At 34.3% G+C, this 15,625-nt stretch overlaps 1 protein-coding gene across 1 annotated transcript in view; it reads right to left on the reverse strand.

The window, feature by feature from the left end:
* Positions 1-1,068: 1,068 nt before the first annotated feature.
* Positions 1,069-15,625, reverse strand: part of EXOC5 (exocyst complex component 5) — a 57,577-nt gene continuing 43,020 nt past the window's right edge. Inside the window, exons 13-18 of the mRNA XM_042943336.1 lie at positions 13,799-13,907; positions 9,302-9,422; positions 8,010-8,096; positions 4,478-4,586; positions 4,065-4,280; positions 1,069-3,409 (exon numbers count right to left, since the gene is read on the reverse strand). Coding sequence (XP_042799270.1) covers positions 3,221-3,409; positions 4,065-4,280; positions 4,478-4,586; positions 8,010-8,096; positions 9,302-9,422; positions 13,799-13,907 — 831 coding nt within the window. The 3' untranslated portion in view covers positions 1,069-3,220. The remainder of the gene's footprint in view (positions 3,410-4,064; positions 4,281-4,477; positions 4,587-8,009; positions 8,097-9,301; positions 9,423-13,798; positions 13,908-15,625) is intronic.

Here is a 15,625-nt window from a genome sequence, read left to right on the forward strand (position 1 = left end):
AATAGTATGTGGGTAATATGAAACCTACTTTTGTATTGATAAAAAAAAAGTTAAATCCCAGATTTGAGCTTTTTAAGTTAATAACAAATTATGCACAGAGTGAACCTTGCTGACTCTCACATAACAGTTGTTCAAGCATGTTTTAGGCACTACCTTATAAACATGACCACCTTAAAAGGTTTTGTGGCATTTCAGGAACCAAAATCTCTTTATCTGGATACCTGTAAATATTCACCATCTTAGATGAGAAAAAGGCATTTTAAGGAAGCAGTACATTCTCCACTTTGAATCAATCTAATAATAAAATTATTTCACTGTAAGCCAGAAGGCTGATGTTCAGATAGTGAAAATTTAAAGTGAAAGAGGAAAGAAAATCATCTAAATATATCATAAGTTAATGTATTTAGCAGTTCTTTTTTAAAAAAGGAAGGTGCTAGGTACTTGCAACCATGGAGATGCTCAAAATGAGGCTAATACTTGTCTTGAAATAGTCAATGAGTCATCTGTCTAAAGATTCATTCAACTGTTATTTTATAATTCTTCATAAGGACTATTCATCTACTGTGGTCGACTGTCATTTTCAATACCATAACTTAAAGAGGCTAAAACCTGTGTCCTGTATTTTAACATAATATACTTAAGTTTCAGAAAAATAACTTGCAGTGTTTTGGAGCATATTTTCCACTTCAAAACATTACATAGATATTGTCTGTTAGCTCCTGTAGAAATGCAGAAAACTATTAAGGATTCTCTTTAATCAAATGTTGTCTAATGTTACTAATATACAAAGTTCCATTATTGCTACTTAAAATTTTATCATGTGCATTTGAAAAACATCTTACTTATTGATCATCTTTTTTGAGTCATAAATTGTGGGCAAAATTTTATAGTGGTCATAAATATAAAAAATGCTTTAAAAATTGGAATAAAAAGAATGCAAGGAATGCACAGGGCTTTATAGAACAAAATTTTTTAAAGAAAGATAATCAGTTAAATTTCTAATCTTAGAAAAAAAAAGTATTTTTCTTCTAAAAAAAAAAAGGAGGTGAGAAGACCTATAAAAAATAAGGAACATCTTAAAAACTTAAATAGCAATAATTTAGAAAATTAAGTATGGATATCCTTAAGATGTAAAAAATGGAGTGAAATAAAAAAACAATTGCAGGGAATTTGTTTATTAAGCATTAATGTTAACACTTCTAAATTAAGTATTCACTTATGAGTTTTCTTTGTCACTGCCTTGGTCAATGGACATAATGGAAAATATTGCACAAAATTCAAGCATGGAAATAATAATTAACAAAATATTTAAGCAACATGTTTATGTTTTACATTTAAAAAAATTAATCCAAACAAAATAATTTGAAGCACTTCTCTGATTTGGAAGTCTTAAAATGTTCTCTTGTGTTTTATTTAAGATTTTGTTTTCTCTTTCTCTCTCTCTTTTTTTTTTTGTTTTTTTTTTTTTTACAAATTGACACTGTACAAAGAGTTCAAATGGCCAGTAAAACTACTGCTTTAAAATTGTTGGCTTTAAGTAACAGAGGTATAATTTGAATTCACATCAGAGCTTTCTAAAATGGCAATAGTACAAGCATATGACTTTCTCTAGTATCCAAAATCTGTTCTGGCTCTCCCCTTGGCTAGGGAATAGAAAACTAGACAGCTTTCTAAAGCTGCCATAATTTTCTAAAATGCTTTGATAAAAGTTGGCATACTTTGTTTCTTTTGCTTACCTTGATAACACTGGGCTAAACAGAAAATTAAGAAAATTCAGTCAATAGTAACTTAAACAGTAGGTAGTGCTGGATCTGGAAGTTTTGGTAAGATTGATGACTATTCAGAAACATAGCCTTAAAAGAAAAGTAGTTTGCCAAAATTAGGCCAAAAAGCCTACATTAAAGGAAAAAAATGCCAAGAATGAGCTGAACATTAAAGTTTATCTGTTCTTAGAAGATTGCGAACAACACAAAGGGAACTGAAATACTACACACAGATAAGAATGAATTCTTGCAGAGCAAGTTTAGAGAGATTGTAGAGTAAATAGCCTTGCTAAATTTCCACTTGACGTTTAAAATTTTATAAGTGATTTATTATGTCACCATATTAAGCCAATTCAGTTAACTCCATTCAAGAATTGCTTCAGAAATGCCTTGAAAAAGATGACAGAAACTATAGATCTGAAAAGCAATCAGTCTTCACAAAGCTTGTCTCCAGACTTAGAATATATAATGCTATCTATCAATTACTGATTCCCCTTAAAATAGATTATCAATGTTCAGCCATCCCATCTTATTCCAGTTTAGTATTAAGAAAGTAATCTTAAAGGGCTGCATTGTTGCTAAACACTGTCAATATTTCTCATATTCACCATTTAGACTATACCTCAACTTTACTTCCCTTATAATATTAAAATAATGAATAAATATGGTCCTTCAGTTAAGGTCCTCCACCTTACCTTAAGTGAAATATAAAATAAGGTAGACTTATTAATTTCTTGCTAGCATTGGCTTAAAATCTGTTTATGAAATAAGAAATAGTAAACTTTAAGTTTTTTTACCCAGAAAGCAGATGTATTCTGATCCACTCCTAATATCTACATAAAACATTTCATCATATTAGTTCAGTTTATAACATTTTTCTTGGAATACTATTGTTGTACCTCAGGGAAAAATCCAATTAACCAACTACAGAAATTATGCTCAGTTGTTAACCTTTTGAAAGAGGCAAAAGTTCTCTAAGAAAACCTAAAATAACAATTGGTTAACAATTACCAAGTGCTGAAAAGGTCTTTAAAAATTGGTAAATAATAAATGCAGTTTTGCTGTATTTTACCATCAATGAAAAATAGGATGGTGAAACTTTCCAATGGAATATGTCAAAGAACATGAACTGGAACAGTGATAACATCTCATTTGTCTTCTGACACCAGCATTTTCCAGGATGAAAAGAGTGACACGTAGTTTCACATAATTTGAAATTTAGAATTTGAAATTTGTTAAGTTCAAGAATGGAATTAAAATTTAACTTAAGGGGAAAAAAGCAAAATATGGCTGGGTAGTGTCCAAATTTCAAATAAAATCTCAAGGGTAAGTATGGCTGCTGTTTTTCCAAACAGTCATTTTTCCATAAAATGTTGGCTGTGTCATAAGAAATCTCCTGTGCTTTCTGTCAACCAAGACCTGCTGAAGTACAACATGTTTCCCTTGTAAATTCAACCTCAGCTGAAATGTCGAGCAAGGCGGGCAGATCTATAGTCAGCACGAAGTTGTACGAAGGAGTGAAGAATGTTTTTGTCCAGATTAGCAAGTTGTTCTCCTGAGCAGACTTGCTTTAAATTATCTGGGGCGACTACCAGAAGATTGCAAAGTGCATGCAGAGTATCAAAAAGCTGTAATACCAGTGGGATCTGAATTAAGGAAAAAAAAAAAACAAAACAGCATTGAAACAAAACGATTTCTAGTTTTACAATTAGTTTTTAATCCTTCTCACTTATTTACTGTTATTCAGGAGTTACTAATGTGGGAGAGGTTCAATATATTAAAAAAATTTTAAAGCTTCAGAAAGTATTAAAACTCAAATATTTCAGACATTACAAAAACGTGGTATAATCTTTTTGAAAAGATATATAGTATGCCAGTTTTCTTCAATAGTTAACAATCATTTATACTTCTGTGGATTAGAATTAGTTATCATTAATTTAGCACTTTTCTTAAATAATTTAAACCTTAAGGAAAACTGATTTCAGAGAGATGTACATGAAGAAAGAACATATTTTCCTGATGTGTGATATATACAGCTTTAGTTATGAAAGTCAACAATGTCATTTGAATTGTGGAACTGAAATATGGCCTTGTCTAAAATAAAGCACAAAGCAAAAATGTGTTAATACTGAAAATATGATTGGAACAACACTTTTCCAGTTAGAAAATGTTAGATCTGTCTCGCTACAATATCAACAAGTTGTAAACTTTTCAGTAATGACAGTAAGTCAGCACGCATTCTTAACGGTCTGACTTATGTTCCTGAGCCTACTTACAAGCTTCAGATTTGTGAATACGTACCTTGAAGTCTTTGGCACACTTCCTATATTCAGCTACATCACAAATTGCTAACATGCCACCCATACAACTGTAGGAATATTGTTGAAGATGCTCATAAATAAGTCGATGAAAACGTACGCCAAGTTCCATCAAAACTGTATCCACATTCTTCCCATCCATGGAATTCTTAATCTTTTCCACTTGCTTTCTCACGTAAGCACAGACTTTAACACAGGCCTGTAAAATTTTTTCTACACTTATTACATAGAAATGGATATCAACTTAGATGAGGAGAAAATACATATAGTGTCTCACTGATTTCTAAGTATAAAAGAAAATAACTTAGAGCACAGTAAGATGCACCAATGAAAATGTTAATGAAATTATTAAGCAAAGCAGATATTCTTACTAGTATATTGAATCATTTTACTCACATTAGTATATTGAATCAAAACATTGTTTTCATCTTCTGGCTTAAAATCTGTTTTCTTTTGTTCTGCAGCCAAGATATGCTTCATCTGTCCAATCATACAATTTAACGTCCTAGAGAATTGAGAACACCATATATTTGATCCCTTTATTTAAAAATTTTTAAAAAATGTTTGTTTATTTTTGAGAGAGAGAGAGAAAGAGACAGTGTGAGCTGGAGAGGGGCAGAGAGAGAGGGAGACACAGAATCTGAAGCAGGCTCCGGGCTCTGAGCTGTCAGCACAGAGCTTGACGTGGGACTCGAACTCAAGAACTGTGAGCTCATGACCTGAGCCGAAGTCAGACACTTAACCAACTGAGCCATCCAGGAGCCCCTTGATCCCTTTATTTTATATTCACTTTATATTATTTATACTAAATTGAAATTACTTAATTTCATAGCTCTGTAAAATTATTTACTGTTGGTAGACTTCAGATTTTAGAAAAAATAAATTCTAGGTCTTGCTATCAATGAACTCTGGTTTTATTTAGATTCCTGCTCTTGCCCAATACTTTATTTAAGGTAATATTAAAGATCTTAGAAATCTGTCACTAATTTATTTCCTTAACAATTATATACAGAGAATGGTTAGCAAGAGGGGAAGATAGAGGGTTTAAGACGAATGGCCAACATTTGGAAGAAGACGTGAGAAGCATATGAGTTTATACTCTAAGGACAAGCAGTAGGCTGAACAAGTGGTACTAAAGACCCAGTTGAGAAAGGAGAGCATGGGTTTGTAGTGGTACCAATAACATCTGAGTTATGTGATATTCTCCAACAGCAATCAGTCACCCAGTTATGGTAATAAAAGAGACTGCACTGATCCAAAACTTAGGATCTGTAAGATAGTTATAGTTAATGGAAATATATTTTAGGGGAATTAGAAGGGACTAATTCAAGAGCTGGGTCAAGCAACCTAAGCATAAAAATAAAGTAAAGCTAGGAAAAGGGTAATTGGCAAACGATTAATAAATTAAGGGCCAGAGCTCCTGCTGAGGTCAGAAAGCAGGTTGTGGAGTTGGAAGAACAAGAGGTTACGAGCAATGAGTGGGATATTCAAGTTTGAGGTTTTTGTTACCAATGATAACAAGGTCTAGCAGGATATGAGAGTAGGTAGCTAAAGTGAAGATGATCAAGAAAATGAATGGGTCAGACACAAGGAAGTGGAAATAACCTACACTAAGGTTAAAAGAAAAACTGTGAGCCTGTTGCCCAAATTCTCAATAAATACAGGGGACTAACATAAATGACTGAGAGACAACAGCAATAAGAAAAGATGATGTGAGCTTCAAAGGCAAAGAGGTTCTGACCTAATACCCACAGGTGGACACTGGTCTGAAAATACCAGAAGGATCAGGTGGATGCTCTGCTTCCCTCTTTTACCCATTATCCATGGAAAATGGGTAAAAAAAATTAGAAGTTCACATTCATGAGACCACTACAGATCACTGTGCTTTCAATTGGTCAACTAGTACAAAGACTTTGAGACCAAAGCTTAAAAAATTTTTTTAATATTTATTTATTTTTGAGAGACAGAGCACAAGTGGGGAGGGGCAGAGAGAGAAGGAGACAGAATCCAAAGCAGGCTCCAGGCTCTGAGTTTGTCAGCCAGAGCCCGATGCGGGGCCCGAACTCACAAACCGTGAGATCATACCTGAGCTGAAGTCAGACGCTCAACTGACTAAGCCACCCAGGCGCCCAAGACTAAAGCTTATATAGAAAGATATTAAGAAGATGCCTAACAAATACATCTTTCCTGTACCTCTGAAAGCTTAATGTATCCAACCTCCCCACGTCCCAAATATGATTTTTAGGTATTCTGAGGCAAACCAAGAAGAAACAAATTAAGTTAATATGAGGGATTTAGGTTAGGAAAATACACACTTCTTGAAGGGATGATTATAATGTATATAAACATATTACATTACGTGAAATACTGTGTATGTATAATCTCCTGTTGTCCTGACTGAAAGCAAAAGGTAGAGGCCAGTTTTTAGGATTATTCTAAGCATATAATCAGTAAATTAAGCTCAGTAATTAATTCTATAACATGCCCTTTTCCCAGTTTTATTCTTTAACTTTATTTTTCTTTCCCTCATTATCATATACTCTACGGTATATTGATCTTAGTGAAAAGGTAATTGGGAGATGACCTGCAAATTTGATACTACTAATAAAGTAAAAATTATTTACTTTTTCACAAATTAGAGTGAATTCCAGGCTATCCTTGTAACAGCACTGTTAACTAACTTGCACTCAAATATGCTTTGTTGAATAAAGAGAAAGGAACAGAATTACAATATATAAAGAAGATATGCCCAAACCTAGTAGCAAGGGCTTTAGCATTTGAATCCTAGCTCTACCACTACTAACTGTGCAATCTTGAGCAAATACTTTATTTCTTTAAGCCTCCATTTCCTCATTTGTAAAACAGAAATAGTATTTTCTGCCTAATAAATAACACAAGTGAAGGTCCTTAACACTGTGCCTGGCACACAGCAAAAGCCTGATAAATGGTAACTGTCATCATCATTAGTAAGTATAAGACCACCACATCATCTCAAGAAAAGAGACCCATTGCTCTATACCGTAAACAGATAATTACAAAAACGGTTACAAAAATTTTTGAACACAGAGTTTGCATTCACTTAATGAAATTTACTTACAGAAAATTAGCATATTTATTTAAAACATTTCAGACATAACCCTGAAAATTCTAAATGAAAATAAAATCCTCTATGTTACATACCATTTTTAAGGAGTTCTGAAAGAGTAGGAGAAAGGAGGAGGAGGAGAAAACGGTGGCTTCCAAGAATAGTTTTCAACTGAATCTAGTTTAAAAGAATCTAAACATACTAAAAACCATTTTCATGCTGCATTTATAATAGTGTTTTTACAAAAATTTTAAAATTTTTAAAAAAATATTTATTTTTGAGAGAGAGAGACAGAGTGTGAGGCAGGGGAGGGGTAGAGAGAGAAGGAGACACAGAATCGGAAGCAGGCTCCAGGCTCCGAGCTGTCAGCACGGAGCCCAATGTGGGGCTCGAACTCTCGAACCATGAGCTCATGACCTGAGCTGAAGTCGGACACTTAACCGACTGAGCCACCCAGGCGCCCCTAGTGTTTTTACAATTTAAAAAATATAAGAGGCAAGGGGGGGGTGCCTGGCTGGCTCAGTGGATGGAGCATGTGGCTTTTGGAGGACTGAGAGTCCAAAGCCCACACGGCGGTGTGGATTTTAAAATAAAATCTTTAGGGGCACCTGGGTAGCTTAGTTGGTTAAGCATCTGACTTCAGCTCAGGTCATGATCTCATGGTTCATGATTCGAGCCCTGCATCAGACTCTCTACTGTCAGCACAGAGCCTGCTTCCAATCCGGTCTCCCTTTTCTCTGCCCCTCCCCTACCTCGCACATGGTCTCTCTCAAAAATAAACATTTAAAAAAATAATAACATAAAATCTTAAAAAAAAAACTAAAAATAAAACTAACAACTTGCCTATCAATGCCAGTATCCAATTTCATCTCCATTTGTTCAATTATTTCTTTTTTCTTCTGAAGGCATTCAGATAACTTAGGAGAAGAGCTATTCAATGTTTAAAAGGAAAAAAAAATCACGTTAGTAGCCTTATAACTCTGAAAGTTTTTCATATGCATATGTATATTGTTATAAAAATTTATAAATACACAAACATACATATATATTATTTTAATTTGCTTGCAAATCCAAGAAGCACGTAAGTAGTAACTACAGTGCCCAATTCAAACTAGGAAATTATGCAGTATTACTATGCCTAATAGTCACACTAGGAAAAATTAACCATTTAGAAGAGAAGGAAGAGGAAGATTTAGATTCATTACTTTTTTTTTTAATATATGAAATTTATTGTCAAATTGGTTTCCATACAAAACCCAGTGCTCATCCCAAAAGATGCCCTCTTCAATACCCATCACCCACCCACCCCCCATCAGCCCTCAGTTTGTTCTCAGTTTTTAAGAGTCTCTTATGCTTTGGCTCTCTCCCACTCTAACCTCTCTTTTTTTGGATTCATTACTTACATCTCAGAGAAGATATCCCTCAAGAATATAAATATATGTGATTTTGAAATTTTGGGATTGTTTTGTTTTCTTCTTGTTTTGTTGTTTTGTTTGTTTCCTTTTTAATTAAATAACAGTAAAAAATAAAAAAATAAAAAACAAAAAATCCATTGGATATCTTAAGAATATAATCAATTATACTAATTAAAGTTTGGAGACTACAGCCAATCCAGTTGATTTAGCTTTCCTACACTAAAAAATAATTTTGACAATCATATTTGCCTTCTGAATGCCACCTAAATGTCAAAAACACACAAAATATTAAGGAATATGCAACTCTAACAGTTATGTGGATTCTTTGCTATGTGGCATTACAGTTTTTAAATTAGTACATTTCCTTTCAAAGTGTGATTTAGGGATTACAAGTGATCTTATCTTTAAGACTGTTTCTAGACTAATTTTTTGGCATATCCATGTTTACAATAAAATGTTTAAAATATTTTCTTTTATATATTGTTCATCTTGTAATAGTACACATATAATTTTATAAGGCATGTTCACATATACTCCACCTTATTTAATCCTCACATGCTTGAAAAGTTCACATAAACTGATAGGAAAATATAAACCAAACCTTAATGTCGTATATTAAAATCTGTCCTATTAATCTCATGAAATTTTTGTTGTAAGTCTTTATATGTAGAGAACATTATAATATTCACTGACATACCAACAAAAATCAATTTGACTAACCTTATTAGTGGCATAAGGTGATCATTAAACTGCTTGTCAAAAAGATGAAAAATAGTATTGGCCTGTTGCACAACATCCAAAAAATAGAGATTTGCATTCCTAGAATCTGAAGAAGGAATTCCTAAAATTGGAAGGCATGTATGTATTAGAATCACACTTGAAGAAATTCATCTTGCTAACTGAAAAAATGAATGTGATATTATGAGTAAAAGCAACTGCTATTTTAATAAATCAGCAATGATTTTTGTGGACAGAAAAGTAAAATTAAGCTTAATAATAAAATTAATCCAAAGTTTTTACACACGAAGTTTCACCATCTACTCAGTTTTCATTATTTGCTGAGATAAACAAAAAATACATCAATAAATGAATCATCTTGGTCTATATCTTTTCTTTCCTACTCTCTCATGCCCAGTGGTTCACATGAGCCATGAACCACTTCCACCATTTTTCTTATAACAAGGCCTCATTATCTCAGTTAAAATAATTTTTTTGTTACTTTCCTGGGTTCAAATCACTTTATCTTTTCTGTTAATATATTGTTGCCAGAGTAATATATTTAAATTTACACATTTCACTCATCTTGCTCTCTATTATTTCTTCAAAAATATTCAAAGTCTCCTCGCTGTCTACAAAAAAATTCTTGATTTTCCAGCATGCTATTCAGGTGACTCCACATGCTGACTCCAAAAAAGAGAGCTGACCTCTCCAGATTTCAGATTCATCTTTTTTGTAGAAGAGCAATAGATAAACTCTAAGATACATTCTAACCTTAGATGTCTATGTTTCTAGCGAAAACTAAGAAGCATAATGGGCTAAGGAAAATATTCATACATGAGAAAATAAAAGTTTAATACCTAGAATTCTTTATGGGATGATGATTTTTTTTCAAAGTTTTAAAAATGAAAACAAAAGGGGTGCCTGGGTGGCTCAGTTGGTTAAGTGTCCGACTCTTGATTTCGCCTAAGGTCATGATCTCATGGTTGTGAGACAGAGCCCTGCGTTGGCTGCATGGAGCCTGCTTACGATTCTTTCTCTTCCTCTCCCTTTGCCCTTCCCCCACCTGTGCACATGCTTGCACACGCTCTCCCTCTTTCTCAAAAAAAAAAAAAAGAAGATACGATAAAATCACCAAATAGTAAGAAAACTAAAGACTCCAACACAAACTTAGAAAGAAAATTAAGTCAGTACACATGTAGAAAATACCAATCCTTATTATTAATGGAAGATACAAAAATTAAGGTAATATTTATGTGTGTTTTCAACCATTAAATTAAAGGTTTTTAAAGAATATCCAGAGGCACCTGGGTGGCTCAGTGGTTGAGCGTCTGACTCTCGATTTCATCTCACATCATGAACCAGCAGTATGGGACTGAGACCTGCCTCAGGCTCTGTCCTGAGCATGCAGCCTGCTTAAGATTCTCTCTTCCTCTGCCCCTCTCCCTCACTCATGCGTGCGCTCCCTCTACATAATTAAAAAAAAAAAAAAATCCCTTTATTCTAAAAAAATATTCAACACTATGCAAAGAATTAGTACAATCATAAAGGTCAATAACAGTGTAAATTACTGCAAAAAAAAAAAACCCTTTTGCAAAACTGTATATGTATAGAAAATTTGAAATTGGTAACACACTTTGTGTGTGTGTGTTTTTGTAAGTAAACTCTGCCCTCAACGTGGGCTTGAACGCATAATTCAGAGATCAAGAGTCACATGCCCTACCAACTGAGCCAGCCAGGGGCCCCAGGTACCACACTCTGAACTGCTAATTTCACTTCTGGGATTTCATACGAAGAAAATAATTCAAAATAAGGAAAACACTCTAAGCTCTACAACGTTCACTGCAGCATTATTTATATTACTGAAAAGATTCAAGATATCTAGAAATAGGGGATAGTTAAGTTTATTTAACTTTATTATATATATGCATGACAGAATTTTATTCTATCATTAGAAAAAACAGCATTTAGTAAATACTAACTAAATGGCTGCATGGAAGAAAGTTTATGAATATAAGAAACATTCTCACCCCTAAGCCCTTCCAAATTGTGAATACATACAACTATTAAAATGAAGATGCTAGATTTCCTTATGAGCTTAATAACAGGTCCTTCATACCATATGGATTCAAATTCATGTTATCTTTTTTCATTATCTTCTTTAATCTTCATACCTTTGAGGTATTATTACCCAATACAAATTGCCACATTAAGTCATTTGCAAATGGCAAATGTTAAATACTCGATGTCAAGATCTGCTGTAATTAGGGCACCTGGCTGGCTCAGTTGGAACAAAGCATGTGACTCTAGATCTTGGGGTCGTGAGTTTGAACCCTACGTTGGGTGTAGAGATTATTTAAGAAAATGAATAAACTTAAAAAAAAAAAAAAGAGTCTGCTGTACTTAAGTTAAAAAAAAAGCAGGCTACAAATGTTTATCTACATCATGAGAGCAAATAAAAAAATGGGTAAGAATAAACCACAAGGTTACTGAATTATGGGTGAGTATGCTTCAATGTTAAAAACTTTATGAAATGATGTGACATACAGTCAATAAACATTTTTGAGCATCTACTATGTGCTTTCTAGGTGCCAGACAATAATGGTGAATAAGAAAGATTAAGATTCCTAGCCACAAGAGCTTACATGCTGTTCTCTTAAAATACTGTCTCCAAATTCTCAATTCACTCCTTCACTTCATTCAGCTCTCTGGATCATGTCTCCTCAGACAGGCAGTCTCTGACCATCCTTCCTCAAAAAAAAAAAAAAAAAAAAAAAAAAAAAAAAAAAAAGCCCTCTGTTCCTGAATTTCCCATCCCAATTTCCCAACACTTCTCATTAACTCTTACTCAATTTTACATTGCACTTTCTAGTCATTTGTCTATCCTTTCCCTGAGATTGAAAGCTCCATGAGTGCAGGAGTAGGCACTTAAAAGGTATGTGTTGAATTAATGAATTCTGGTTAGCGGAGGCAGATGTTAACAGATGAAAATTTCATTGCGAGAAGTGCTATGAAAAACATTAATTCAGTGACGAAATAATGAGTTACTGGACTGGGAGAGGTGGGCTACATTGGCTAGTGTGATCAGCAAAGGACTCTTTGAGAAGGTGACCTCTTAGTTGAGATCAGAGGTTGAAAAGCCAGGCATTGAAGAGCTGAAGGAAAAGGATTTGAGGGACAGGGAAACACCAAGCGCAACAAGCCTGAGTGAGAAAAAAGAATGAAGGCCAGAGCGGCTGAGATAGTGAGAGGAAGTGCAATAGGAGATGTGGATGAATACAGAAGAGGAGGACAGATCAAAAGCCATGCTTTTGTGAAGTCTGTTATTATTTTCCCCCTAAAAGTAACAGGAAGTTACTAACGGGTCTTAAACAAAGAAATAATAATCAAACTGACTGTTATGTGGAGTCAGTACTGTGCAGAAGTGAGAATGTACACAGAAAGGCCAGTTAGGAGTAGACAGAGATGATGGTATGTATGTATGTATGTATGTATGTATGTATGTATGTATTTTAAATGTTTTATTTATTTTTGAGAGAGAGAGCGAGCGAGCTAGGGAGGGGCACAGAGAGAGGGAGACATGAATCTAAAGCAGGCTCCAGACTCAGAGCTGTCAGCACAGAGCCTGATGCGGGACTCGAATTCACAAACCATGAAATCATGACCTGAGCCGAAGTCAGACGCTTAACTGAGCCACCCAGGTGCCCCGAGATGATGGTATTTAAATTAGAGTGGCATCAGTAGACCTTGAGAAAAGTAGATGAATTTGAGTTATGTCTGCAAGTATACTAATGGGATTTGCTGATAGACTGGCTATCAGCATTCATGAAAAGGAAAAATTATGGCAACTCCTATGTTTGGGGCCTGAGCAACCCATAAATAGTAATACCTTTCAAACACATGGAGAAAAATGGGAGTCAAACATATTTAGATGGAAGATAAAGAGCTTCATTAGGCATATGTTATATCTGAGATGCACAATAGATAGGTGGAAAGTTCAGAGGCAACTGGATTAATGGGACTGGGATTTAGGGAAGAAGTCATTATTACCCTATGAATACCAGTAAACCCAAAAGACCAAAAGCAAAAGAAAAAATTTTAATATGAATTCATTCCTTTCCAGGCTTATTTTGGAGTATTTTTCTTTCTACACCTTATATTACTCAATTGCCTCAACAAGAATTGCTGTCATCCTTATTTCTGCTCCCTTGACATTTTATAACTTATAGCATTGTACTACAGTCTGCCCATACGCTGCAGTAACTTATGTAGCTTGCCCTGCCCTGCTTGATGTAAGAAATATGAGACAACTGTGTCTTTGTGTAACTTTCAGCACCTGGAAAACCCTTGCATTAAAGAAGCTCAAAAAGCATTATTCATTGCATTGAACTGAATTCGATGTATAAAGTTGAATATATATAAAACATTATTATGCATACAGTTAACTAAGCATGATTAAAGAAATTTAATGCAAATTGTAAGACAAATAAATATACTTACCAGCAAGTCCTGTTTCCAAAGCATAATCGATATGCTCAATACATAAAAATTCCACAAGAATGGTAAAAATTCTAAAGGCATTCCTTGGTAAATCAGAAGGATCAGAAAGCTTTAAAAAGAAAAACCAAACAAATTACTCCTCAAGTCTATCTTAAAAAAAAAAAGCAACTTTTTTTTTAGCAATCAATTTTGTCTAAGATGTAGCCAGTGTTCAGATATCAAAATAACTTATACTCCCATTCCCACCCCCAATGCCTCTCTCACATACATAGACATATAGTTACAATGCTCCCTATTTGTCTACAAGTCTCCTGGCTTAGACTAGATCAGTGTTTTTCTCACCTGGATTGCAATCCATTAGTGGATTGTGACAAGAAAGAGAGGAGAGAAGAGAGAATCAATAGAAAATGAAGTATAATGTACATATTAAAACCAAATATAGTTTAATGAGATGCACATACACGCAAAACATCACACATACACAAACATACATATAACAAATGTCCCCTGGGCTGCCATGTAAAATCCATTTCCTTTTTTTTTTTTTTTTAATGTTTATTTATTTTTGAGAGAGACAGAGTGAGTGGGGAAGGATCAGGGGGACAGGGGGACAGGGGGACAGAGGATTCGAAGCAGGATCCATGCTGATAGCAGAGAGTCCAATGTGGGGCTCAAACTCATGAACTGCAAGATCATGACCTAAGCCAAAGTCAGATGCTTTAACTGACTGAGCCACCCAGGTGCCCCTGTAAAATCCATTTCTTATTGTAGGTTGTGGTGAAAGAAGTTCCAGAGCCACTAACTTAAACAAAAGCTATTCTAGCAAAACTCAAAATAAGAAGGATTCTTTATTCTACTGGGGGAGGAGATGGGGAAATCAGTAGCCGATGCACTAAACTATGACAGGCTCAAATCCCAGCTTCATCACTCCCTGGTTGAGTAACCCCTTAAGATGTTATTTAACCCCACAAGGCCTCACTTTCTCATCTGTAAGGTGGGAATACTATTAGCAGTACTTATATCCTAGTCCAGAGGTGAGAATAAAATACGAAAATGCACACAGAGTATTTTTAGCACAGTGTTTGGCACACAGTAAACTCACAAGTGTTCATTTTGCTGTTGATGTTGCTGATGATTACTCAGTAAAAGAATTATTAACGTCACAGTGAGAAAATGAAATCTCTATTTAAAAAGTTAGAAAATTACCTCTCAACTTCTTATAACTGCTTCCTGTATTGTTTATCAATTGATTGTTGCCTCTTTGTAGTCTCCATTCATGTACCTTTCTCAGAGTAATGATTATCATCTGATATAAAGAGGGGGGAGTTGAAATACATAGCCCACTTTAAAAGATCTATTATAAATACTGATTTGATATTACTCGATTCCCTTCCTGGTCTTCTTAATACCACTCCCCAAAGTTTATTCTTCACTAGTCACTCTAACCACAACCTTCACCTCTCTTCTTTGCTCACTGATGCTCAACAGATGCCCTTAACTAGCTATAAGCTAGAAAGGTCTCAAATCAATGACCTCAGTTTCCACCTTAAAAAACTAAACAAAGAAGGGCAAATGAAACCCAAGTAGGTACCAAAAAAAGAATAAAGAGTGGAAATTGATGAAACACAAAAGAACAGAGAAAAATCAAAGATACCAAAAGCTGATTCTCTGGGAAAATCAATAAAACTGATAAACCTCTAGCTAGACTGATCAGGAAAAAAAGATACAAATTACCAATATCAAGAATGAAAAGGTGACATCACTATATATTCTACAGATATTAAAAGGACAATAAGGAACTATCATGAACAACTTAATCCCAATAAA

The sequence above is a fragment of the Panthera leo genome, chromosome B3 (genome assembly GCF_018350215.1).
Source record: "Panthera leo isolate Ple1 chromosome B3, P.leo_Ple1_pat1.1, whole genome shotgun sequence".
Taxonomy (NCBI): domain Eukaryota; kingdom Metazoa; phylum Chordata; class Mammalia; order Carnivora; family Felidae; genus Panthera; species Panthera leo.